Here is a 20,583-nt window from a genome sequence, read left to right as displayed (position 1 = left end):
CCCGTGTCCCCTGCATTGGCACGTGGATTCTTAACCACTGCGCCGCCAGGGAAGGCCCTGTTTGTTTGTTTTTTATGTATTATTTGTGTGAAAAGTATTATAAACCTATTTACAGTACAGTACTATATAGCCAATGGTGTTAGTTGCATACCTAGGCTAACTTTGTTGGACTTAACGAACAAATTGTACTTACAAACGCGCCCTTGGAATGGAACGCATTCATAATGTAGGGGATTTACCGTATCACAGCAAAGTGCTGAAAATCACACGTAACCCCCGCCAGGGGTCAGCAAGCTTTCTTTGTAAAGGGCCAGATGGTAAATATGTTAGGCTTTACAAGTTAGATGGTGTCCACACGATGACTCAGCTTTGCTGTCGCAGCGTGAAAGCAGCCACAGATGCTATGTCAACAAATGAGCGTGGCCACGTGCCAATAACTTTGGGCGGCCCCCGCTCTGGAACTGCAATGTCTGATAGTCATATAATGTGAGAGACCCATGTCATTTCGAACTTCTAACAGTCATGTTTAAAAATGTGAAAAGAAACAGGTGAAGTTAACTTTAACAATATACTTAATTTAACCCAACATACCCAAGGTGTATGATGTATGTCAACACATAATTGACATAAAAAATTACCAACAAGGCATGTTACATTCCCTTTTTGCCCCCAAGCTATGTCTTTGCAATCCGCTATGTATTTTGCATTTCCTGCACAACTCAATGCGGACCAGCCATATTTCAAGCGAGAAATGTGACTTTCCGCCAAGAGACGTAATAGTAAGATTAGCTAAGCATCTCTATAAACCCATCAGTTTTCTTTCCCCATCAGAATTAATCATGGGAAGGATGATACTTGGGTAAAGACGGCTGGTTATTTCTCAGTGTGAAGACGCGTTAAGACGGGATATCTTTACTGTTGACTGAAGCAAATCCTTACAAGGCAACTCAGTTTCTCTCCCACCAAAAGGACTTTCATGTCTGAGCAGAGAGAAGGTACAAAATTGAGCTGTGGCTCCAAATATCCCTGCCGTTTGCCTCATCCTGGGCTGGGTGGGAATGTTCCCAGACTCTCCCTTTTTTTTGCAGAGAAAAATTCTGGGGCGGGTTTGATGACAGACCAGGTCCCAAGGGAGATCCCGGTTCTGGCTCATTCTTTTCCTCCTTGGGTGGGATGGGCGAATAAGATGATATGTCCTTACCTGCTCCAGTTTGAAAATGTGCTGGTTGAAGTAATATTGGAGCTGCTCGTTGGCGTAGTTGATGCAGAACTGTTCAAAACTGTTCCTCTCAAAGTCTTCAAACCCGAAGATGTCGAGGACCCCAATGGACAAGCACTTGGGGAGACAGAGAGAATGGTTATTACTGGTGGGCCCTCCCTCAGGAGCAGCCTGTCTGCTGGTGAGGGCCTTAGAACCCGTAATATTAAACAAGGAGCCCTGTGGTTTTTTGATTTTTGGTTTTTGTTTTGTTTTGGGCCACGCTGCACGGCATGCAAGATATTAGTTCCTCGATCAGGGATTGAACCGGTACCCCCTGCAGGGGAAGCCCGGAGTCCTGTGTTTTCGTTCTGTGCTGGGCCCTGAGAATCGCATCCCGTCGGTTCCCTGGCCCTGCCCTGGGAAGAACTGGCCTGTGCCCGACCAACTGCAGCTGACGTCATGGGTTGCCTGCCGAGCGGGTGTGGTCCTCACCGAGACGGACTCTTCCATGTCCTTCTTGTTGAGGAGGGCGTGGTTGATCCGCAGCACGATCCAATCGAACAGGGCGCTGTACAGTGACTTGGCCATGGAGTCGCGGGCGGTGATGGCCTGTGAGTACAGAGTGGGTGGCACACCTTGGCGGGTCAGGCCCTGAGGTCTGTATGCACAGGCGGGGAGACTGAAGTGGTGACTTGAAACACCCAACTCATCTGACAAGCCCCCTTCTCACTTCGCACGCTGTCCCGTCAGCTTGGATGCCCTGGCCCACCCAAGCGTGAAGCGTGAAGCCCTGACCTGGCAGCCTGCGGTTGGGCCAAGTCTTTCTCATGGGCTGGCTGGCCTCAGAGCACCCTGGGGACTGCTGGGGTGGGAACGCAGGCTCAGGGAGGGCACCATGGGAGAACGAACCAGGAGGCTGGGCTGGGTTCAAAACCAGGTCCCTTGCGGTTCTGGGAGCACCATGGGCCCCACCACTGGGTGCCTAAAAGCAGCGATGGTCTTTACCACTTTTTAAAAAGGCTTTTTGGGGTCTAATTTACATACAAGGAATTCCTTCTTTGTATGTTCTCAGATCTAAGTTGTGACAAGACTCACTTGGCCTGCTCTCAAGATCTAGAACGAGTCCCTCTGGTTTTGTGGAAATGGAGCCGTGTAGGACGCAGCCCTGTACGTGGTCTTTTTCTGCTCAGCTTGGCGCCTCTGGGGAGCAGCCGTGCTGCAGGCTCAGGTGACCTGCGGCACCTTTCACGTACCACGGCTGGGTGCCTTTGCCCACAGGGGCTCCAGCTGTCTGCAGTACCCACTTCAGATGCCTAAGCAGCTTCCACCACCAGCTAAAAATCCACCCCCCACTGCGGCTAGGTACTTTCCTGCTGCTCCCCAAGCTATAAGTCTAGAGGCGTAAAAACACAAGAAAAACACATCACAGAGAAAACATCGAGGCTGGCGCAAAGGCCAGGGAGAGGTGCCTTATCAGGATTTAGGGACCCACACAATGGTTGTAAAGGTCATGCTCAAGCCCTGCGGTCGCAAGTTTTTCGGGCAAGGGCCTGTGAGTCAATAGGGTCAGCTTTGCAGGCCAGCTCTGCTGCTGCAGCAGGAGAGCAGCATGTGAATGAACGGGCGTGGCTGTATGAAAATAAAGCTTTATTGACAGAAGCAGGCAGTGGGCTGAGTTTGGCCTGTGGGCCGCAGGTGGCTCTCCTCTGCTGGTGAGAACCAGCGTGCCCGCTGAGCAGCTGGACATAGACACCACACACGTGGCCCCGGCTCTGGCCTTATGAGCTGTGTAGGCTGCTTTGTGCCACACCTGAGCTCACATGAAAACCAGAGTGTCGCCAGGGTTCTCTGCTGTCACTTTAGGGGCAGGAAAAACACTACCCATGCCAGCTGTCCCTGAAGACTCCCCTTCTGCCCTGTGTATTCATATTTTCGGGTCTGGCACCTCACAGAAGCCCAGGGCAGCACTCACCTCGCTGAGACTATAGGGAAGGATGAGTTTGTCGTTGGAGGTCACTGTTTTTCTTTTGGTCAGAACTTCCACTAAGATTTCTCGCTTCACCTGTTTCAGGGTCAAGGGGTGGGGGGAAGGGATAAATTAGAAGCTTGGGATTAACAGATACACACTACTGTTTTTATATAAAATAGATAAACAACAAGGTCCTACTGTATAGCACAGTGAACTATATTCAATATCTTGTAATAACCTATAATGGAAAAGAATCTAAATATATATTCATACGCACACACAAACACATATATATATATGAATCACTTTGCTATACACCAGAAACTAACACAGCATTGTAAACCAACTATGCTTCAATTAAAATAATTAATTAATTAATTTTTTTAAAAAAAAAGAGAGAGAGAGAGAGAGAGAGAAGGGGAGGAAAGTTGGAGAGCTCAGGGACTGGATCCTTGTGTCACTGAGGCAAGGCGTGGGGAGGGAGGGAGAAGGACACCCAGCAGCTGGGCCGGGAAGTGGGCCCAAAGCCCACCCTCAGGGCTGCCAATCCACAGTGTGTGCTACGCCTGGTGTGTCTCAAAATTATCACCACCCACAGGCTTGCTCGATGGCCCTGACAGTGTGGTCACACAGGCCTGGGTGTCACTGCGGGCCTCGGGCCCAGGTGCTGCCTGGTGACCTGTGTTGAAACTGTCGCTGTTGGAGCGGGTTCCTGGCCTGGGTGCATGGGCTGGGCAAGGGGCCTGGCTCTCCCCGACTGCCGAGTCCCATCCATGAGAAGTCAAGTGTTGGTGTAGCAGAGCAGCCCCGGTCTCCCAGCAGACGTGCTCACTCAGCCTCATGAGCACAACAGGAGCTGGGGTTCCCTGACGCAGGTGCACTTTAAGAGCCACAGATGGAATGCATGCTTAGAAAACAGCCTGGGCACCACAGGTATTTGGGGCTGGGTCATTCTTTGCTGTAGGGGGACTGTCTTGTGCATTCTATGACGTCAAACAGCATCCCTGGCCTCCATCCACCAGAAGACAGGAGTACCCCCCAAACGACACCAGACACTGCCCAGCGCTCCTGGGGTTGAGGACAAGCGGACGAGGGGACGGTCCAATCACAAGATGACCTCGCTGATCAAAAGATGATATTTAAAAAAAATTATAGTTGATTTACAATATTATGTTAGTTTCAGGTGTACAGCAAAGTGATTCAGTTTTATATACATATATAAACGATAATTTTGAAGAGCCTTCCAAGTGAGGGGTTGAGGTGGGAGATCCCCAGAGGGAGTCCTTCTGAAATGAGGAAGAGTCAAAAAGATACCTGTACGCCAATGTTCACAGCAGCACTATTTACAATAGTTGAGACATGGAAGCAATCCAAGTGTCCGTCAACAGATGAATGGATAAAGAAGATGTGGCACATATACACAATTGAATATTACTCAGCCATAAAAAAGAATGAAATAATGCCATTTGCAGCAACATGGATGGACTTAGAGACTATCATTCTAAGTGAAGTAAGTCAGACAGAGAAAGATAAATATCATATGATACCGCTTATACGTGGAATCTAAAAGAAAAGAATACAGGCACTTCCCTGGTGGTCCAGTGGTAAAGAATCTGCCTTCCAATGCAGGAGACGCAGGTTCAATCCCTGGTCAGGGAGCTAAGATCCCACATGCCATGGGGCAACTAAGCCTGTGAGCCACAACTACTGAGCCCGCACGCCACAACTAGAGAGAGAAAACCCACATGCCACACTAGAGAGAAGCCCATGTGCCACAAGCGAGAACCTGCATGCAGCAATGAAGATCCCACGTGCCACAACTAAAAACCGATGCAACCAAAAATAAAAAAAATTTTAAAATAATTTAAAAAATGATACAAACTTATTTACAACAGAGAAACAGAATCACAGACATAGAAAACAAACTTATGGTTACCAAAGGGGAAAGGGTGGGGCAAGGGATAAATCAGGTGTTTGGGATTAAAGTATACACACTATGGGGCTTCCCTGGTGGTGCAGTGGTTAAGAATTCGCCTGCCAATGCAGGGGACACAGGTTCGAGGCCTGGTCTGGGAAAAGCCCACATGCTGCAGAGCAACTAAGCCCGTGCACCACAACTACTGAGCCTGCGCTCTAGAGCCCACAAGCCACAACTAAAGCCCACGCACCTAGAGCCCGTGCTCCGCAACAAGAGAAGCCACTGCAATGAGAAGCCCGTGCACCGCAACGAAGAGTAGCCCCCGCTCGCCGCGACCAGAGAAAAGCCCGTGTGCAGCAACGAAGACCCAACGCAGCCAAAAAAAATAATAATAATAAAAAATAAATTTATATAAAAAAATAAAGTATACACACTACTATATATAAAATAGACAACCAACTGTATAGCATATAGCAAGGGGAACTATACTCGATATCTTTTAATAACCTATAATGGAAAAAAATCTCTCACTTATATATGGAATTTTAAAAAACGAAAAGCAACCCCCAACTCCCCCCCAAGCTCACAGATACAGAGAACAGAATGGTGGCTGCCAGAGATGGAGGATGGGCAAAATGTGTGAAGGTGGTCAAAAGGCACAAACTTCCGGTTATAAAATAAGTCATGGGGATGTAGTGTACAGCATGGCGACTGTGACTAACATTACCGTATTGCATAATTGAAAGTTGCTAAGAGAGTAGACCTTAGAAGTTCTCATCACAAGAGAAAAGAAAACCCTGTAGCCACCTAGGGTGGCAAATGTAACTAGACTTACTGCGGTGGTCATTTTGCAACATATACAGATACTGAATCATTATGTTGTATACCTGAAACTAAAATAATGTCGTATGTTTTTTTTAGTTTTTTTTTTGCGGTGCGCGGTGAGCACGCGGGCCTCTACTGTTGTGGCCTCTCCCGTTGTGGAGCACAGGCTCCAGACGCGCAGGCTCAGCGGCCATGGCTCACGGGCCCAGCCTCTCCGTGGCATGTGGGATCTTCCCGGACTGGGGCACGAACCCGTGTCCCCTGCATCGGCAGGCGGACTCTCAACCACTGCGCCACCAGGGAAGCCTAATGTCGTATGTTAATTATACCTCAATTAAAAAAAAAAAAAGAAAAAGAAATGAGGAAGGGACACAGAAGAGATGGTGGGGGGAGGAAGCAGGCAGACAGGCCCCAGTTTACAAAAGCGCAGTCAGTGAAGGAAGTTCTGGGCCTCGGTGGCCGCTGTGGCTGAGGACAGGGGCCAGTACCTTCAGGAGCTGTGACAGTGTGTCCAGCGCCGCAGGGGGCCCAACCTCCAAGCCTTCGTCTCGGCCCGTGGCTTTCTTCTTGTAAGTGACGTTGCCCAGGTACAGGATGGCCGAGAGGATGGAAAAGATCCTGGGGGAGAAAAGGAACCTAGGTCGGGGCACCTTCCCCAGTCGTGAGACAGCGATAGTTTCCAGTGAACTGGGCCCAAGTTTCCAATGAACGAGGCTGAATTCGTAAAACCAGCAATTCCAGTCAGAACACACGAAATTCGAAAGATGTCCAGTTCTCCACTGGGGACTCTCTTTGTGGAATAGGACTTGGGAGGCACATATCCCTATTTTTTTTTTTGGTGGTAGTGGTGTGGGGCGGGAGCTTAAAATTTTTCTTTTTATGGAGGCATAACATGCATACAAAAAAAAAAAGAAAACACACAATTCCCCAAGTATAGAGTTTTGATGAAGTGTCACAAAATGTACAGATGCCTGTAACTGGCACTCAGACCAAGGAACAGAACATTTCAGGCCCTGGAACCAGCCCCACAGAGGAACCACTGTCCTGACATCTCATACCATCTGTGACTTCGGTGAAATCACGTGTACTTGCATCTGGCCTCTTACTGAAAAGTGTGAGATGGGGGAGCCAGGCGTGTTACCGTGTATAGCACATCCCTTCTTAATGCTGCCGACCAGCACTTCTCAGCCTCTGCAGTGCCGGCACCTGGCTTCTACCTACCCGGCCCCCCGCCCACCCCTGCAGTGTGACACTCCAAAATGTCTCCAGGCAAGACCAAGTGTCCCCTGAGGGCGGAACTGGGGCCCCAGTGAGAACCACTGCTGTGTGTGGGGTTGTCCAGGTAGTCAACAAACTGGGGTCTCATTTTTGTACAGCTCCTTAGCTAAGAACGGTTCTTAAGGGAATTCCTGGTGGTCTGCACTTTCACTGCCGAGGGCGCGGGTTCGATCCCCGGTCAGGGAACTAAGATCCCGCTGCGTGGGGTGGTGGGGAGGAACGGTGCTTCAATTTTTAAGGGGTCGTTAAGAAAGAAAACAGAATGCAAAGAACATGCCACAGAGACCACGTGGCCCACGAAGCTGAGAATATTTACTATCTGTCCCTCTCCAGAAAGTTTGCTGGCCCCTGCAGGGATATATCACGATGTGTTTATTTATTTAACCTCTGGCTGGTGGGCATTTGGGAGGGTTTCCAGGTTCGGGGGCTGTTATAAACAAGGCTGCTGTGTGCCTTCATGTGCGTGTCTCTGGGTGAGCAAATGTATGCATTTGGTTGTGTACACACATCCGTAGTAGGAACTGCCGAATGGTTGTCCACAGCAGTTGGCCCCATTCGTGTCCCCCTAGCACCATGCTCGGCAGAGATGTTCCCTCTGGGTATCCTGGTCGCCCGGGCAGGTGTGGAGAACACCCTGTGTGGTTTTGAAGAATTAAAACAATTTTTAATTGTGGTCAAACACACATCATATAAAATTTGCTTTCTTGACTGTTTTCGAGTGTATGGCTCTGTACTGTGAAGTATACCCACGCTGTTGGGCAAAAGCCCTGTGGTTTTTTGTTCTTTGGGTAAATATACCTGAGTAAATGTTATTTTATTAGATTTCTTTCTTCATCTACTGAGATAGTGTAGTTTTCTGCTGATTAACAGAATCTGTTAATTAGTCTGCTAATGTGGGGCTTAAAATTTTTAAATGATGGAGGAATTCCCTGGTGGTCCAGTGGTTAGGACTCCGTGCTTTCACTGCTGAGGGCCCGGATTTGATCCCTGGTCGGGGAGCTAAGATCCCACAAGCCACGTGATGCAGCCAAAAAAAAAAAAAAAGATTTAAAAATGATGAATGACCTCTGAAAAGCCCTGTGGTTTTAATTGGCATCTCCCAATGGCTAATGACGAGCATTCCCTGTCACTGCGCTACACTCCTTAGTGAGGCTCCTACGAGGGGGTGGGTCACATCTCAGAGGGACTGGTAAGCCCCAGGGGGGCCTGTGTGGGAGATGGCAGGGCAGCTGGGCCCGCCCACTTACTGCTTCTTGGTGGCAGGGAGGAAGCCCACCATCTCCATGGCCTGCTTGAGTCTTTCAAAGTCATGCTTGAGGTCCTCCCCATCTTCAATCTTCAAGTTATGCTGAAAAACAAAGTCGGCAGTGCTCTGGGTACTTCTGGGCTGGTGAGGGTGGCGTGCGAGGATGATTTTGGCTGGAACTGATGGGGTATGGCCCAGGACGTGGGGAATGAATGGGGTCCTTTATGCCACCCCCCTCTGGGCCTCCTTGGAGTCGGTTTGGGGGCTAGAGAGGGCCAAGGCGGACGGCCTCTGACCTCCCAGCAGTGCGTAAAGAGCCCGTGGGGAACAGAGGCTGCATTTGTGGTTGGGTCTCGGGGCTGTTTACCTGGTTGAGGTAGAAATAATCTTCAGGTTGCTTGAGCTGAAATTCCTGACGCTCTTCCTCGCTGACGCCAAGTAACAAATAATAAAACACATGGTAGTTCCTGTAGGTCAAAATTAGGAGAAAAAAGTTGTTTTTGGAGGCCGAGTGACAGCTACTCTTCAAACCACTGCTAATACTGCTTTGGAGACCAGGCCAGGGAGGAAACAGCAGCTCGACTATGTACAAATTTGAGACAATAAGTCGATTCTTATAATGTCTTAAGAAAAAAACAAAACAAAAAAAAACAAACCCAAAAATCAAACCAGGAGCTTCTCCAGCGAGTAAATTCCTCGGGTGGTGGGCATACGTCTTGCTCACTGGTGGATCAGAGATGCTTCTAATCTAACCACATTCTGGCAGACTTCTGAGCACCTACTCCAGTAAAAGCCCCGGGGAGGCACAAGAAGGTGGCAAAGCTCACGCTCCCAGGAGATCCGCCATGGCCTCCTGTAGATTTCCCCCATCTCAGGACATCTGCTTCTCTCCTTCATAGGGAAGAAGGCAGATGTGATGGATCACCAAGGAAATATCCCCCTACCTCTCATCCTTCTCTTGAGAGACCAGGCGAGACTTTTCAAGCAGGTACTTTTCGACCACAGCTCTGTCATCAAGAGGAAAAAGAAGGACAAGTGTTACACGTTAATACTGTTTCCTTGAAGAACAAGAGTGATTTGTTACCATGGAAAAGCCAGCTGCAGATTAACATCCCCGGACCCACGGTAAACACAGGGACCTAAAGGTAATCACCTTGAGTGTGGTAAACAAGCAACCTAAATGGTGAAAATCTTACTCTAAAGGTAAATACAATCATCATAAATGTGCCTCGCCCTACGACTACCATCTATAAAAATAAGGAACCTGGGCTGGCTACTTCTGCCCTCCAGACCAGATTTGGGATGACAGCTGTATGGAAGCCCAACCTGGCATCACGCAGGACGCCCCACAGGTGGCAGGAATTGAAACGATTGGACCCACGTGTCCACTAATAACACTGGAAGGTTGAACCCTGCTCCCACCATCTCCCCAGCCATGAAATGTTTCTCTAATTGAAAACCGAAATACAAGATAATGGATTCACTTTTCCATTCTTTTTGAAACAACTTTATTGATGATTGATACACGATAAACTGTACCTACTCAAAGCACGCAACGGGATGAGTTTTGACTGGGTCCTTTCACGTAATTTTCAAAAATAGCTTTATGAGGCATAATTGATGCACAACAGACTTACAGTGTGTGACTGGATGAGTTGTGACACATGCAAATCCCTGTGAGTCCACCACCATGACCAAGAGAGTGAACACATCCATCACCCTGAGAAGTCTCTGTGGGACCTTTGTCATTTCTCCTGCCACCCACCCCCAAGCAGCCACTGACCATTCCCTAAAGATTAGTTTGGATTTTCTAGAATTTTAAAAAAAATAGGGGATTTCCCTGGTGGTCTAGTGGTTAGGACTCCGTGCTCCTAATGCAGGGGGCCCAGGTTCGATACCGGGTCAGGGAACTAAGATCCCACATACCGCAACTAAGCCCTCGCACCACAACTACTGAGCCCGTGCACTGCAACTAGAGAAGCCCGTGTGCGCAACAAAGAACCAGCACAGCCAAAATAAATAAATAAATAAATAAAATGGACTCATTTAGTATGTACAGTACAGCTGACCCTTGAATAACACAGGTTTGAACTGTGGGTCCGCTTATACGTGGATTTTTTTCAATAGTAAATGCTACAGTCCTACGTGATCTGAGGTTGGTTCAATCCATGGATGTGGAACCAGATACGTAGGAACCATGGATTTGGAGGAACCTCAGATACAGAGGACCAACTCTAAGGAATCTTTGGATTTTCGACGAACCCCTGCATTGTTCAAGGGTTAACCGAATATCGTATCTGCTTACTTTCACTCAACCCAATGATTCTGAGATTCAGCCACATGGTAGCGTGTATCAGAACTTCATTCTTTTTTATGGCTGAATAATAGTCCGCACGTACAGACACACCACATTTTGCTTATCTGTTTATCAGTTGATGGACATCTGAAGGACCTGGGTCCATGAGGCTATGTGGGCTCTGGGGCAGGAATAAGGCATGTCTGCGGCCACATCCTCAATGCTAACAGAGACATCAAACATTCCTTGGAGATCTACTACGAGGTTCTAGGCACTGTTTTGCAGGGATTCAATGACCTGGATTTAAATGTCCCCAGGTATGGGCACTGTGGCTCCCACCGATGGACTGGATGAGGTGCTAAAAATTGGGAGAGGCCACATGTTGCTTGGGACCCCACAGGAGGAAAGTGGCCTGGCAGGGACCTGAGCCTGGCAGTGGCCCTGCCTCTCATGGGATCCACTATCACCACGTGTGTGAGCTGTACAGGTCTGCAGGTCATCCTCATCAGAACCCATCTTGTTACACTGAAGAGGAAGCTGGTGCCCGAGGGGTGGCAGGGTCGGGCCCCCGGTCCAGGGCCTGCCGGATGCTGCCAGCCTCTCTCACAGGATGGCAGTCTTCTGTCTGCAGCCTTGCACAGACACATGCACACATACAACCTGCATGGGTGGGTTTCCAAGGGCTCAGACTGTGCTGTCTCTTCTTTCAAACCCGTATTTTCTTCCATTCCTTCCACTGGCCAGTAACTTGTAGTTCTCAGCAGTTTGTTTTCCTGCGGGAGGAGGCTGCGTCTGCTCCTACACTCACATTTTCATCTCAGTCTGTAGCCGATTCCCTGTACTGTGTCGGCATATGGGGGAGGACAGCGACCTCTCAGGGGCACCGAGCTGTCATTTGACTGGCCATCACCTCTTCCCTTTGCTGATCGTTCTGGGAGCCTAGGCCCCTACGGGGGTCTTGAGGGAGCCAGGGATCCCGCTGGCACTGAACCCTTGAGCCCACAGGAAGACGAGGCCTTGCAAATTGGGGAACTGGGGGAAGACTTGGACTGCCCCTGACCCTTGGCCTCAGCGGGAAGTGGCATCGAGAAGTGTCACCTGCCCAAAAGCAGAACCGGGTCTGGGCCTGCTCCTCGTGAGCTGGCGGCAGCTGCTCCCTGGACAGGAAGTGTACCTCCCTCCTCGGAGTGTGGGCAGGCCACAGTCAAGGGCTGAGGCAGGACTTCCTTTCCTGAATCTGAGGCCATAGATAGGACTCTGAAGCTGGCCTATGAGGTCCAGCCACCCAGGGCCACAGGAGCTGAGCCTGACAGGAGCTGAGGTGGGACAGGCTGGCCATTTAGCTGAGGGCCAGCCCTGCTGGTATGCTGGATCGAATGGTGGCCCCCAGAAGACATGTCTACCTGGAACATGTGACTGTGACTGTGAAAAAAGGTATCTGCAGGTGTAATTCAGTGAAGGATCTGGAGATCAGATCTTCCTCCCTGGTCCAGATGGGCCCTAAATCCAAGGACAAGTGTCCCAAAAGACAGAAGAGGAGATCACAGAGAGACTCAGGGGAGAAGACCACGTGAAGACAGAGGCAGAGACTGGGGTGATGCGGCCACAAGCCAAGGATGCCTGGAGCCCCCAGAAGCTGGAAGAGGCCAGGAGGGATCCACCCCTAGAGCCTCTGGAGGGAGCGTGGCCCTGCCCACACCTTGATCTTGGACTTCTGACCTCCAGAACTGTAAGAGAATAAACTATTGTTTTGAGCCAATCGGTTTGTGGTACTTTGTTTCAGCAGCCACAGGACATGAAATGGAGAATGCAGGAAGGAGAGATCTGGGCGGAGAAGGTGGGGGGCGGTGCCCACTGGCAGCAAAGGCTCTGGCTTCTGGCCTGCAGAGCCAGCCTGGGACCCAGGAGAACATGTGCAGCCTTTTGGTGTCTCTGCTCCCAAGAAGCCACTGGAACTAAAGAAACTGTTTCTGTGTCCTCTACCCAGTAAGATACGCTGGGCTTTTCCTGCTGGTCAGAGGCTCTGCAGTGTGGCAGATACAACTGTGCAAAATATGGACCCATGGGAGAAAAGCAGATTTAAAATAAGGAGTGAGGGGGAACTCCCTGGCGGTCCAGTGGTCAGGACGTGGTGCTTTCACTGCTGGGGCCCGGGTTCAATCCCTGGTCGGGGAACTAAGATCCTGCAAGCCACGCAGCACAGCATAGAGTAGATTAGAGTAGACTAGAATAGAATAAAATAAAGTAAAATGAGTGAGGGTCTTTGTGGAGAAAGGGCTGAAACCTGCGGGGCAGGTGGGGACAGGTGGGTGGCTCCGCCCATGCAGATGCCAAGCTGGGCCCAGCAGTAGTCGGGAAGGGACCACTGGACAGCCCATGCGGGGGCTGAGGCCCACTTCCAAGTGTCCCTGAGGGCTAAGGGACCAGAGCAGATGCTGCGTTTATTGAGGGTCTCTCTCCTGCACTACTGCCCATCAGGGCCTGGGCAGTGGGAAAAAGGAAAGAAGGCAGAGGCTGAAGGATTTGGGAAAATAACATTTCTGTCCTCGTCTTGAACAGGCACCATCAACTGAAATGGTCGTCAGTTAGGTTTAGATGGACAGAAGAACCTGGATACTTTGAAGTCCTGGAGGACCTCTCCCTTCCTGAAACACCGGCGCCTTCTCACGGCCTCCGGGGGCCTGTTGCTCGGGTCTCCCCACGTCTAACATTTAAGGCTTCTTATCCTGATGCTCAGGACATCACCTGGAGCCTTCGCAAATCCCACTGCCACCGCAGACCCTCACGTCAGAATGTGGAGGGGGTGGGCTCCTTCGAGCCACCAGGCAATGGACTGTGCCGAAAGGCCTTTTTTTTTTCCCTCTGTGAAATAGTTTTATTGGCTCATAAGACCTTTGCCTGTTAGAAAAATACCCAGAACCCTATGCAGTATTAAATCACAATTACATTTTTTAACTACTTGAAACTACCCAGAATATAATTTTTTTAAAGGAAAAAAATCCTATAGTATTAAATTCTGAAATGACATTATGACAAAATAGATAATTCCTTGTAACATTAACTCATTGCATAAAGCTGCCAGATATTTTCATTAGTATAACCATTGCAGAGTGCAAATGGACACAATTTCTTTCTTTTTTTTTGGGAACACAATTTCAACATGACACATTTAGCTGTATTGAACTGTGCCCTCACCTAAGGAACTCACATTTCTGGCACAAAATGTAGACCTGTTTTAACTTCCACCAGGCAGTCAACTTCACAATCCAGTTACCACCTATGGACTCATCCACCTACTCATCCATCTGTCCATCCAAATCCATCAATCTACCCGCCAGCCTCTCATGAATCTACCCATCCACCGATGAGTCCATCCATCCATCCATGAATCTATTCATCCGTCCACCCATCCATGAATCTACCCATCCATCCATCCATCCATCCATGAATCTACCCACCCATCCATCCATCAATCTATCCATTTTTCCACCCACCCATCCATCCACCCACCCACCCATGAATCCATCCATCAATCTATATACCCTCCCTCTCACCCACCCACCTCCTTTGAGTACTTCCCTGGACAACTGCCTCACTTTGCTACCCAGCATCCCGTCTCCTTCTAGCTAAAGGGGCATGTTTGGCAAATGCCAGAGTCCACATCAACTCTCCCTGTGGCGTCCTTAGACCCACTGAATTAGAAACATCAAGACCAGGGCACCTGTGGCGTGCCCTTGCCTGTTCTTGGCAAACTCTATCATGCTAGGACCTCTAGCTCATTAGACTTACTCCGTGGGTGCCTGGGCCCACGGGGCTGCCCTGGGGAAGGTAGGGTTGGTTACGAAGGTGCTGCCCCTCCCCCACCCCCACTCCCACCTCGACCCACCGCTCAGACTTTCACATCAAAGACTGAAAATCACACTTGCTTCCCTGTACGATTCACAAATGCCTGCCAGCCCACGATTTCAGCACCCAGCTCTCTGCTGGCTCAGTCTTGGCAGCCCGCTGCAGGGAAGCTCAGGACCTCAGGCCGAGGGCTGAGTGCACAGCCTGGGCGGCTACAGACTCACCCTCTCACGATGCCGCTCTCCAGGTAGTTGACCTGGATAAATTTCCCAAATCGGCTGGAATTGTTGTTGTGAGCCGTTTTAGCATTCCCGAAAGCCTGGGAGGAAAACAAAAGGAGGTTTTCAGGTTGTGAGGATGAAGTTTCTACAGGCCTCGGCCTGGAGCCCGGGGGCTCCCTGGAAGTCACGCAGAGACTCCAGGAGAGACCTGGAGAACAGAAAGGTAGGTAGCCCCAGCGCATCCCACGGGCTTACTCTTTATCTCTGTGTTTGGGGGTGTGGGAGGGGTTCAAGTTTTAAGTCCTGGACATTAGAAATGCCAATCGTCAGAATTCTTTTTCAGTAATAACTGTTCACGTAGCAAACTCCGGCCTGTGGGCCAAATCCAGTCCACTGCATGTTTTTGTATTGCCTGTTAGCCAAGAGTGCTTTTTACATTTGTAAATGGTTTCAAAAAAAACACCCCCAAAACCCAAAAAAACAAAAAAACCCAAGATGAGTAATATTCCCTGCCATGTAAAAATCCTATTCCCACGTCAGCGTCCATAAATGAAGTGTGTTGGCACACAGTCAGGACCGTTCATTTACTGGTTGTCCACAACCGCTTTTCTGCCGCGATGGCAGGGTAACTGTGACAGAGACCATCTGGCCCGCGAAGCCAAAAATATTTATTATCCAGAATATTTACTTCCAGAAGGAGTTTGCTAGGCCCTGGGTTGATACGGGCTCCAGGCTGGACACCTGCAGTGTGAGGGAGCAGACGTGGGGACAGGCTGGAGGGGTCCTGCAGTTCCATGGGATGACAAGCTGGTTCACTGCAAATTTTTTTTTTAAAAAATTGGGGTAAAACTAGCATAACATAAAACTAAGTTTTTAAAAGTGAACACTTCAGTGACATTTAGTACATTCACGATGTTGTGCAACCATCACCTCTATCTAGTTCCGGAACATTTCCGTCACCCCAAAAGGAGACCCGTCCCCATGAGCCGTCACTCCCCAACTCCCTCCCCCAGCCCCTGGTAACCACGAATCTGCTTTCTGTCTCTGGATTTGCCCGTTCTGGACGTTTCACGTAAGTGAGGGCATACACTAGGTGGCCTTTTGCATCCGGCTTCTTTCCCTCAGCCTGATGTTTTCGGGGTTCAACCACACTGTGGTAAGAATCAGGGCTTCATTCCCAGTATATAGAGGAAAGGCTGCATAGTGCTCAGAGCCTGTGGCTTGGTCAAGTCCCCGTGGGGTCTCCCATGTGACCACCATCCAGATTACAACAGGGAACACCCTCTGTCCCCCACGAAGGTTCCTGGGGTACCCCCTTTCCACATGGTACCCAGACAGGGAGAACAGCCAGGGAGAGGGTGTGGTGGAGCCTCGGGGCGCACTCAGGGCAGGAAAGGTTATCTGGGGAGTGGGGTTCCCTGTTTTGGGGGAGTGAGAGGCCAGTATAAGAGGTGGTGGTGAGGCCGGGCAGAGGAAGGGAAGAGGCAGAGATGGCATGGCGGGGGGTGACACCCCGAAGTTACACGTGCAAAGGGAAGCTTGGCAGAAACGAAAAAGGTGTCAGGCTCACACTGTTCCCGTTTGAGGAGGCTGAGCCGGGCAGAGGAGGTTGGAGGGAGGAAGGCGGCAGCTGGAAGGAGGTGGGAAGGCCACTGCCAAGGTCTGGATATGTGTGTGGGGGGCGGGGACAAGGGCAGGGTGCAGAGAGGTGGCCAGGCTCTCAGGGGAGCCAGGAACAGGGAGACACTGAGAGGAGCCGGAATTTTCTTGAAATCCTCATTCTGCAGGGGGGATGGATGCAGGTCCCTCATTGATCAGAGATTCTGGTGTGCGACCTCCTGAAGGCAGAAGCCCCATAAAAAAGCATCTGCTGGAAGGCCTGGGGTTCTTCCTCGGAAAATGGTTCCATTCAGCAGAGCTTGCGATCAGGGCTGAGGCCCCCCGGTTGGGCCCATGCGCCTGTCACGCTCTTGGCTGCTCAGGTCACAGGATGAGTGACTTCCTGCCCGGCTGCCCCTGGGGCTCCAGACCCCAGAAACGGGCCTCGCTGTAAAACCTGAACCAACTGCCAAGTTGCCAAGCAGGGGAGTGACAGAGGTGGAGGCGGCCCCAGAGAGGCAACCCGGCCCTGACTGCAAAGGGGGTACCTTCAGGGTGGGGCTGGGGGAGCCCTTTGAGGGGGGGTCTCCACCTGGCCTGGTGGAGCAGAGCCGAGCTTGAGAAGGTGCTTTCTGGAGTCAGACAGCAGCCACAGAGACCACACCCCCTCCTCTTCTTCACAGCATCCTGATGTGTGTGACCGAGCTATAGGCCAGCTGCTGGGGGCCAGGCCACGGTCTGCCCTGCTCTCCTGACCTCAGCACTGCTGACACTTGGGGTGGGATCCTTCTCTGGGGTGGGGCCGTTGTTCTGTGCACTGTAGGGTCTCCACCCACCAGATGCCGGTAGCATCTGGGACAACGCAGAACATCCCCAGAGACAGCTGAATTGCCCGAGTTGAGAAGCACTGCTGTGTACAGATGGAGGTAAAAGGGGTTTGCAGGGTCGGGTCGTCTGGGGCTCCCTCCTGTCACGAGGGTCCCCACGCGCACTGCAGGCGTTGATGGGCTCCCTGGCGAAGAAAACTGTCTTTCCAGGTTTAACCTCCTGTTCCCTCTAAGTTCAGCTTTTAAAGGGGTAAAGCCCATGGGGTAAAGCCACAGCTCTGAGAAAAGCAGACAGCAGATCTGTCTCCTTTCCTTCCAGACCCTGCAGGGTGGTGTCTGAGCTGAGGACAGACCTGCTTTGTGGTAAAATGAGCTCCCACGAGCGAGCATGCCAAGTCCTGCATGTCCTAACTTGAAACAGATGGCAGAGGGGTGCCCGACACCGAGTGGGCTCCCTCCAGGGGCAAGTCCTAAGTCCCTGCAGTGCCTGTGTTCAGGGCCTCCGCAGAGACAGCCCAGAAATGCACATTTGCATCCGGAAGAGCCATAGTGGTCCCTTCTGAACTCGGGACAAGTCTCTGTGGCGATTTCTAAGGAAACAACCAGGCCTGGCGTCCTGGGGATAAGAGGGAATGTCTTCGGGATGTGAGGGCCCACCATCTCTCTGGTTCTGCGATTACCAGCGCGGGGCCTAGTGACCTCATGCGTCTGGTATGCGGTCTCAACACACTGCGACTTTTCAAAGCTGATCTAAAAATATCCGGTTGGTGCTATTATACGTCCCTTAGAGGAGGAGGAAATGCTGGCCTGGCACCCGAAGCCAGGGGAGCTATTGTGTAGCTGTTCCCGGGGCCGTGCACTGCCTCCAAGCACAAGGGTGGCTGGTGTGCCCGGTGGATCATGTGGGGCTGGGGATGGATGGAAGGGGTGAAGCGGGACCTGGGTGCCAGCAGTGATGCGATATGATCTGGCACTGGCGCAGGCGTGGCCACATGCTCATGCTGTCTTCCCATCACGTCAGACGATCCACGGCTCTGGCAAAACGCTATTCGAGAAAGGCCTCTACTTTCTTTGAAATGCTTTTTTTCCCTTTTATAATATAAAAGACATGTTTCTAACATAAGCTGTACACTTGGAAAAAAAGATAGAACCATGCTAAAAGTTTACCTAACGAAAGGAAAAAACCATAAAGAGATGACCCATTAATTCAACCCCATCCCCAAGCACGGTTTCTAGGTAAAATGAACGAAGCAGCCGTACCCCGACTTCCTCAGATCATGTGCCCCCTCCAGGTGGCCCCCCCCACCCTGACAAGGATGCCAAGAGCCAGGGGATGTCTGGCTGTCTTCTAACTGCCTCTGCCTTTGAGGTTCTCCTTTGGGGAGACTAAAAAAGCTTTTTTAAATCAAAGACGTCCAGGGTTGGGGACTTCCCTGGTGGTCCAGTGGTTAAGAATCTGTCTTCCAATGCAGGCGACACCAGTTCAATCCCTGGTCGGGGAACTAAGATCCCACGTGCCGCGGGGCAACTAAGCCCGCGCGCCAGAACTAGAGAGAAGCCCGTGCACCTCAATGAAGCGAAGAGCCTGTCTGTGCACCACAACGAAAGATTCTGCGTGCTGCAACTAAGACCCAACAGACCCCCGCCCCAAAAAAAAGACATCCAGGGTTGAGCAGCCTACATAGCCAGAAATTTCCAGACGGTACATTTTCTATCTAAACAGGATGGCTCTTCTCTCTGTTGGAATGCGCAGTAAGTATTTTAGGAAGAACGGTGATACAACATCAAAGAATGACCTGTGGTGTACACCAGCCCCACGCCAGGAGTGCTGTGGGCTTGTGACTCTTTCCTTTGCTCGAATTCCTCTAAGGGATAGACCTGCCTTCCTCATTTCCGATGAGGAAACTGAGGCACAGAGAGGTCAACTGACCTCCCCGAAGTCTGCCCCGACCCCCAACCCACACCATGCCCGTAGCCGCTCAGTCCCTGGTCCAGGCTGGTTCTCAGAGCTGGGAGCCAGGTGAGCAGGCCTGAGACTTTTCGGGGCGTCTGTCTGCCCCGGCAGCCCGGCAGGTGGATTCCCGAGCCTTGAGTTCACACCTGGTCTCTTGTGCATCCCATATGAAAACCGGACAAGCCTTGAGATGGACTGCATTAGGGAAACAGTGTTTTGCTTTCCGATTTCAAAACTAAAAAGCCCCACTGAATGAGCTCACCAAGGCAAACGTGCTTGCTATCTCCTGTGTTGACAGTTGACCCCAGAGAAGGGGTTTCCCTGGAGAGAAGTCCCTCAGCCTCACCTTGCACAGTGGTGGTCCTTCCAGCCAGGCGGAGGTGGCCTGAACTGGGATAACTCCTTTGCCCTCAGATACACCTGCAGCCGTCCTCACTTGCTGCGGTGGTTTCGTCTTGGTTGTGGGGTTGGCCTTCTGTTTTCCTGATCGAGCCGCAGGGACCTCCCTTCCCAATGGTGTGGTGCTTTTGTACGTGTGGTTTCATTCGTTCACTTGACAACAATGTATTGGTTGGCTGTCGTTGTGTCTGGCACCGTTCTAGCCTCAGAGAGCCCCCTCCCTGGTGGTGCTCCGACAGGGACACCCCCTCCACGTCCACCTTGGCCATGGCTCAGATGTCACCACCTCCCGACACCCTGGAGGCTGCCCACTGCCTCTCATGACCTTGACACTGCCCCTCCCCCTGCGATGCCACATCTGGGCGGAGCCTCTGCTCCCCACCCCGGGACCACAAGCCATGCCATACAGGACTTCCGAATCTCTTGTGTCCAGTCAAGGCCAGAGAGGAGTGACCACTGTTGCCAGGAGAGGCTGCGAATGGTAAGAGAACACTAGCAAATATTAGGCCACTGTGAAGCCTAAAAATGGGGCTGAAAGGGAGACTGTCTCCCGCTCACCGGCCTGCAGGAGCCCTCTTGTTCCAGCCCTGGGTGTGGGTGCAGAAAGGCAACACCCGAGGGTGACTGGGAACCAGCCCTGGCACGGCAGCCCCACCGCTGGAACTCGGGCTATTTTATTTTCCCAAGTGCTCTCCAAGTTCCAGGCGTACCTTTCTACGTGAAACGGCGCTCAGCCCATGCCCAGATCGTGTCCATTTGGGGACACAGGCGACTGCCGGACCCGCAGGAGGAGAGCTGGGAGGCGTTCCACGGCCCGAGGTGCCCTGGAGATCTGCTCTGCTGTGTCTGCTGAGCAAACATCCCCAGGGGCATCCAGTCAGGCTGGGGCTCTCCTGTGTGGAAATGCCAGGAAAATAAACCCCAGGTGTGTGCGGGGTGGAGGGCTACTTCCTGGTGAGAAGCCCAGGAGAACAGCTCTGCATCGGCAGGGGATTCGGACAAAT

The 20,583-nt window shown here is 51.2% G+C and overlaps 1 protein-coding gene and 1 non-coding gene across 13 annotated transcripts in view; one reads left to right on the top strand and one right to left on the bottom strand.

The window, feature by feature from the left end:
- Positions 1–20,583, bottom strand: part of MYO9B (myosin IXB) — a 91,106-nt gene that overhangs the window by 32,629 nt on the left and 37,894 nt on the right. For all 12 annotated transcript variants that reach the window (XM_073803029.1, XM_073803019.1, XM_073803026.1 and 9 more), the window contains exons 3-10: positions 14,804–14,898; positions 9,382–9,444; positions 8,805–8,904; positions 8,439–8,539; positions 6,402–6,531; positions 3,174–3,263; positions 1,694–1,810; positions 1,202–1,336 (exon numbers count right to left, since the gene is read on the bottom strand). In XM_073803029.1, coding sequence (XP_073659130.1) covers positions 1,202–1,336; positions 1,694–1,810; positions 3,174–3,263; positions 6,402–6,531; positions 8,439–8,539; positions 8,805–8,904; positions 9,382–9,444; positions 14,804–14,898 — 831 coding nt within the window. The remainder of the gene's footprint in view (positions 1–1,201; positions 1,337–1,693; positions 1,811–3,173; positions 3,264–6,401; positions 6,532–8,438; positions 8,540–8,804; positions 8,905–9,381; positions 9,445–14,803; positions 14,899–20,583) is intronic.
- TRNAR-CCU (transfer RNA arginine (anticodon CCU)) lies at positions 10,275–10,347 on the top strand. Its single transcript has one exon. It is a non-coding gene; the product is annotated as a tRNA-Arg (tRNA).

The sequence above is a fragment of the Tursiops truncatus genome, chromosome 3 (genome assembly GCF_011762595.2).
Source record: "Tursiops truncatus isolate mTurTru1 chromosome 3, mTurTru1.mat.Y, whole genome shotgun sequence".
NCBI classification, from domain to species: domain Eukaryota; kingdom Metazoa; phylum Chordata; class Mammalia; order Artiodactyla; family Delphinidae; genus Tursiops; species Tursiops truncatus.
The sequence above is the reverse complement of the archived record's forward strand: the minus strand, read 5'-3'. Positions and strand labels throughout refer to the sequence as shown.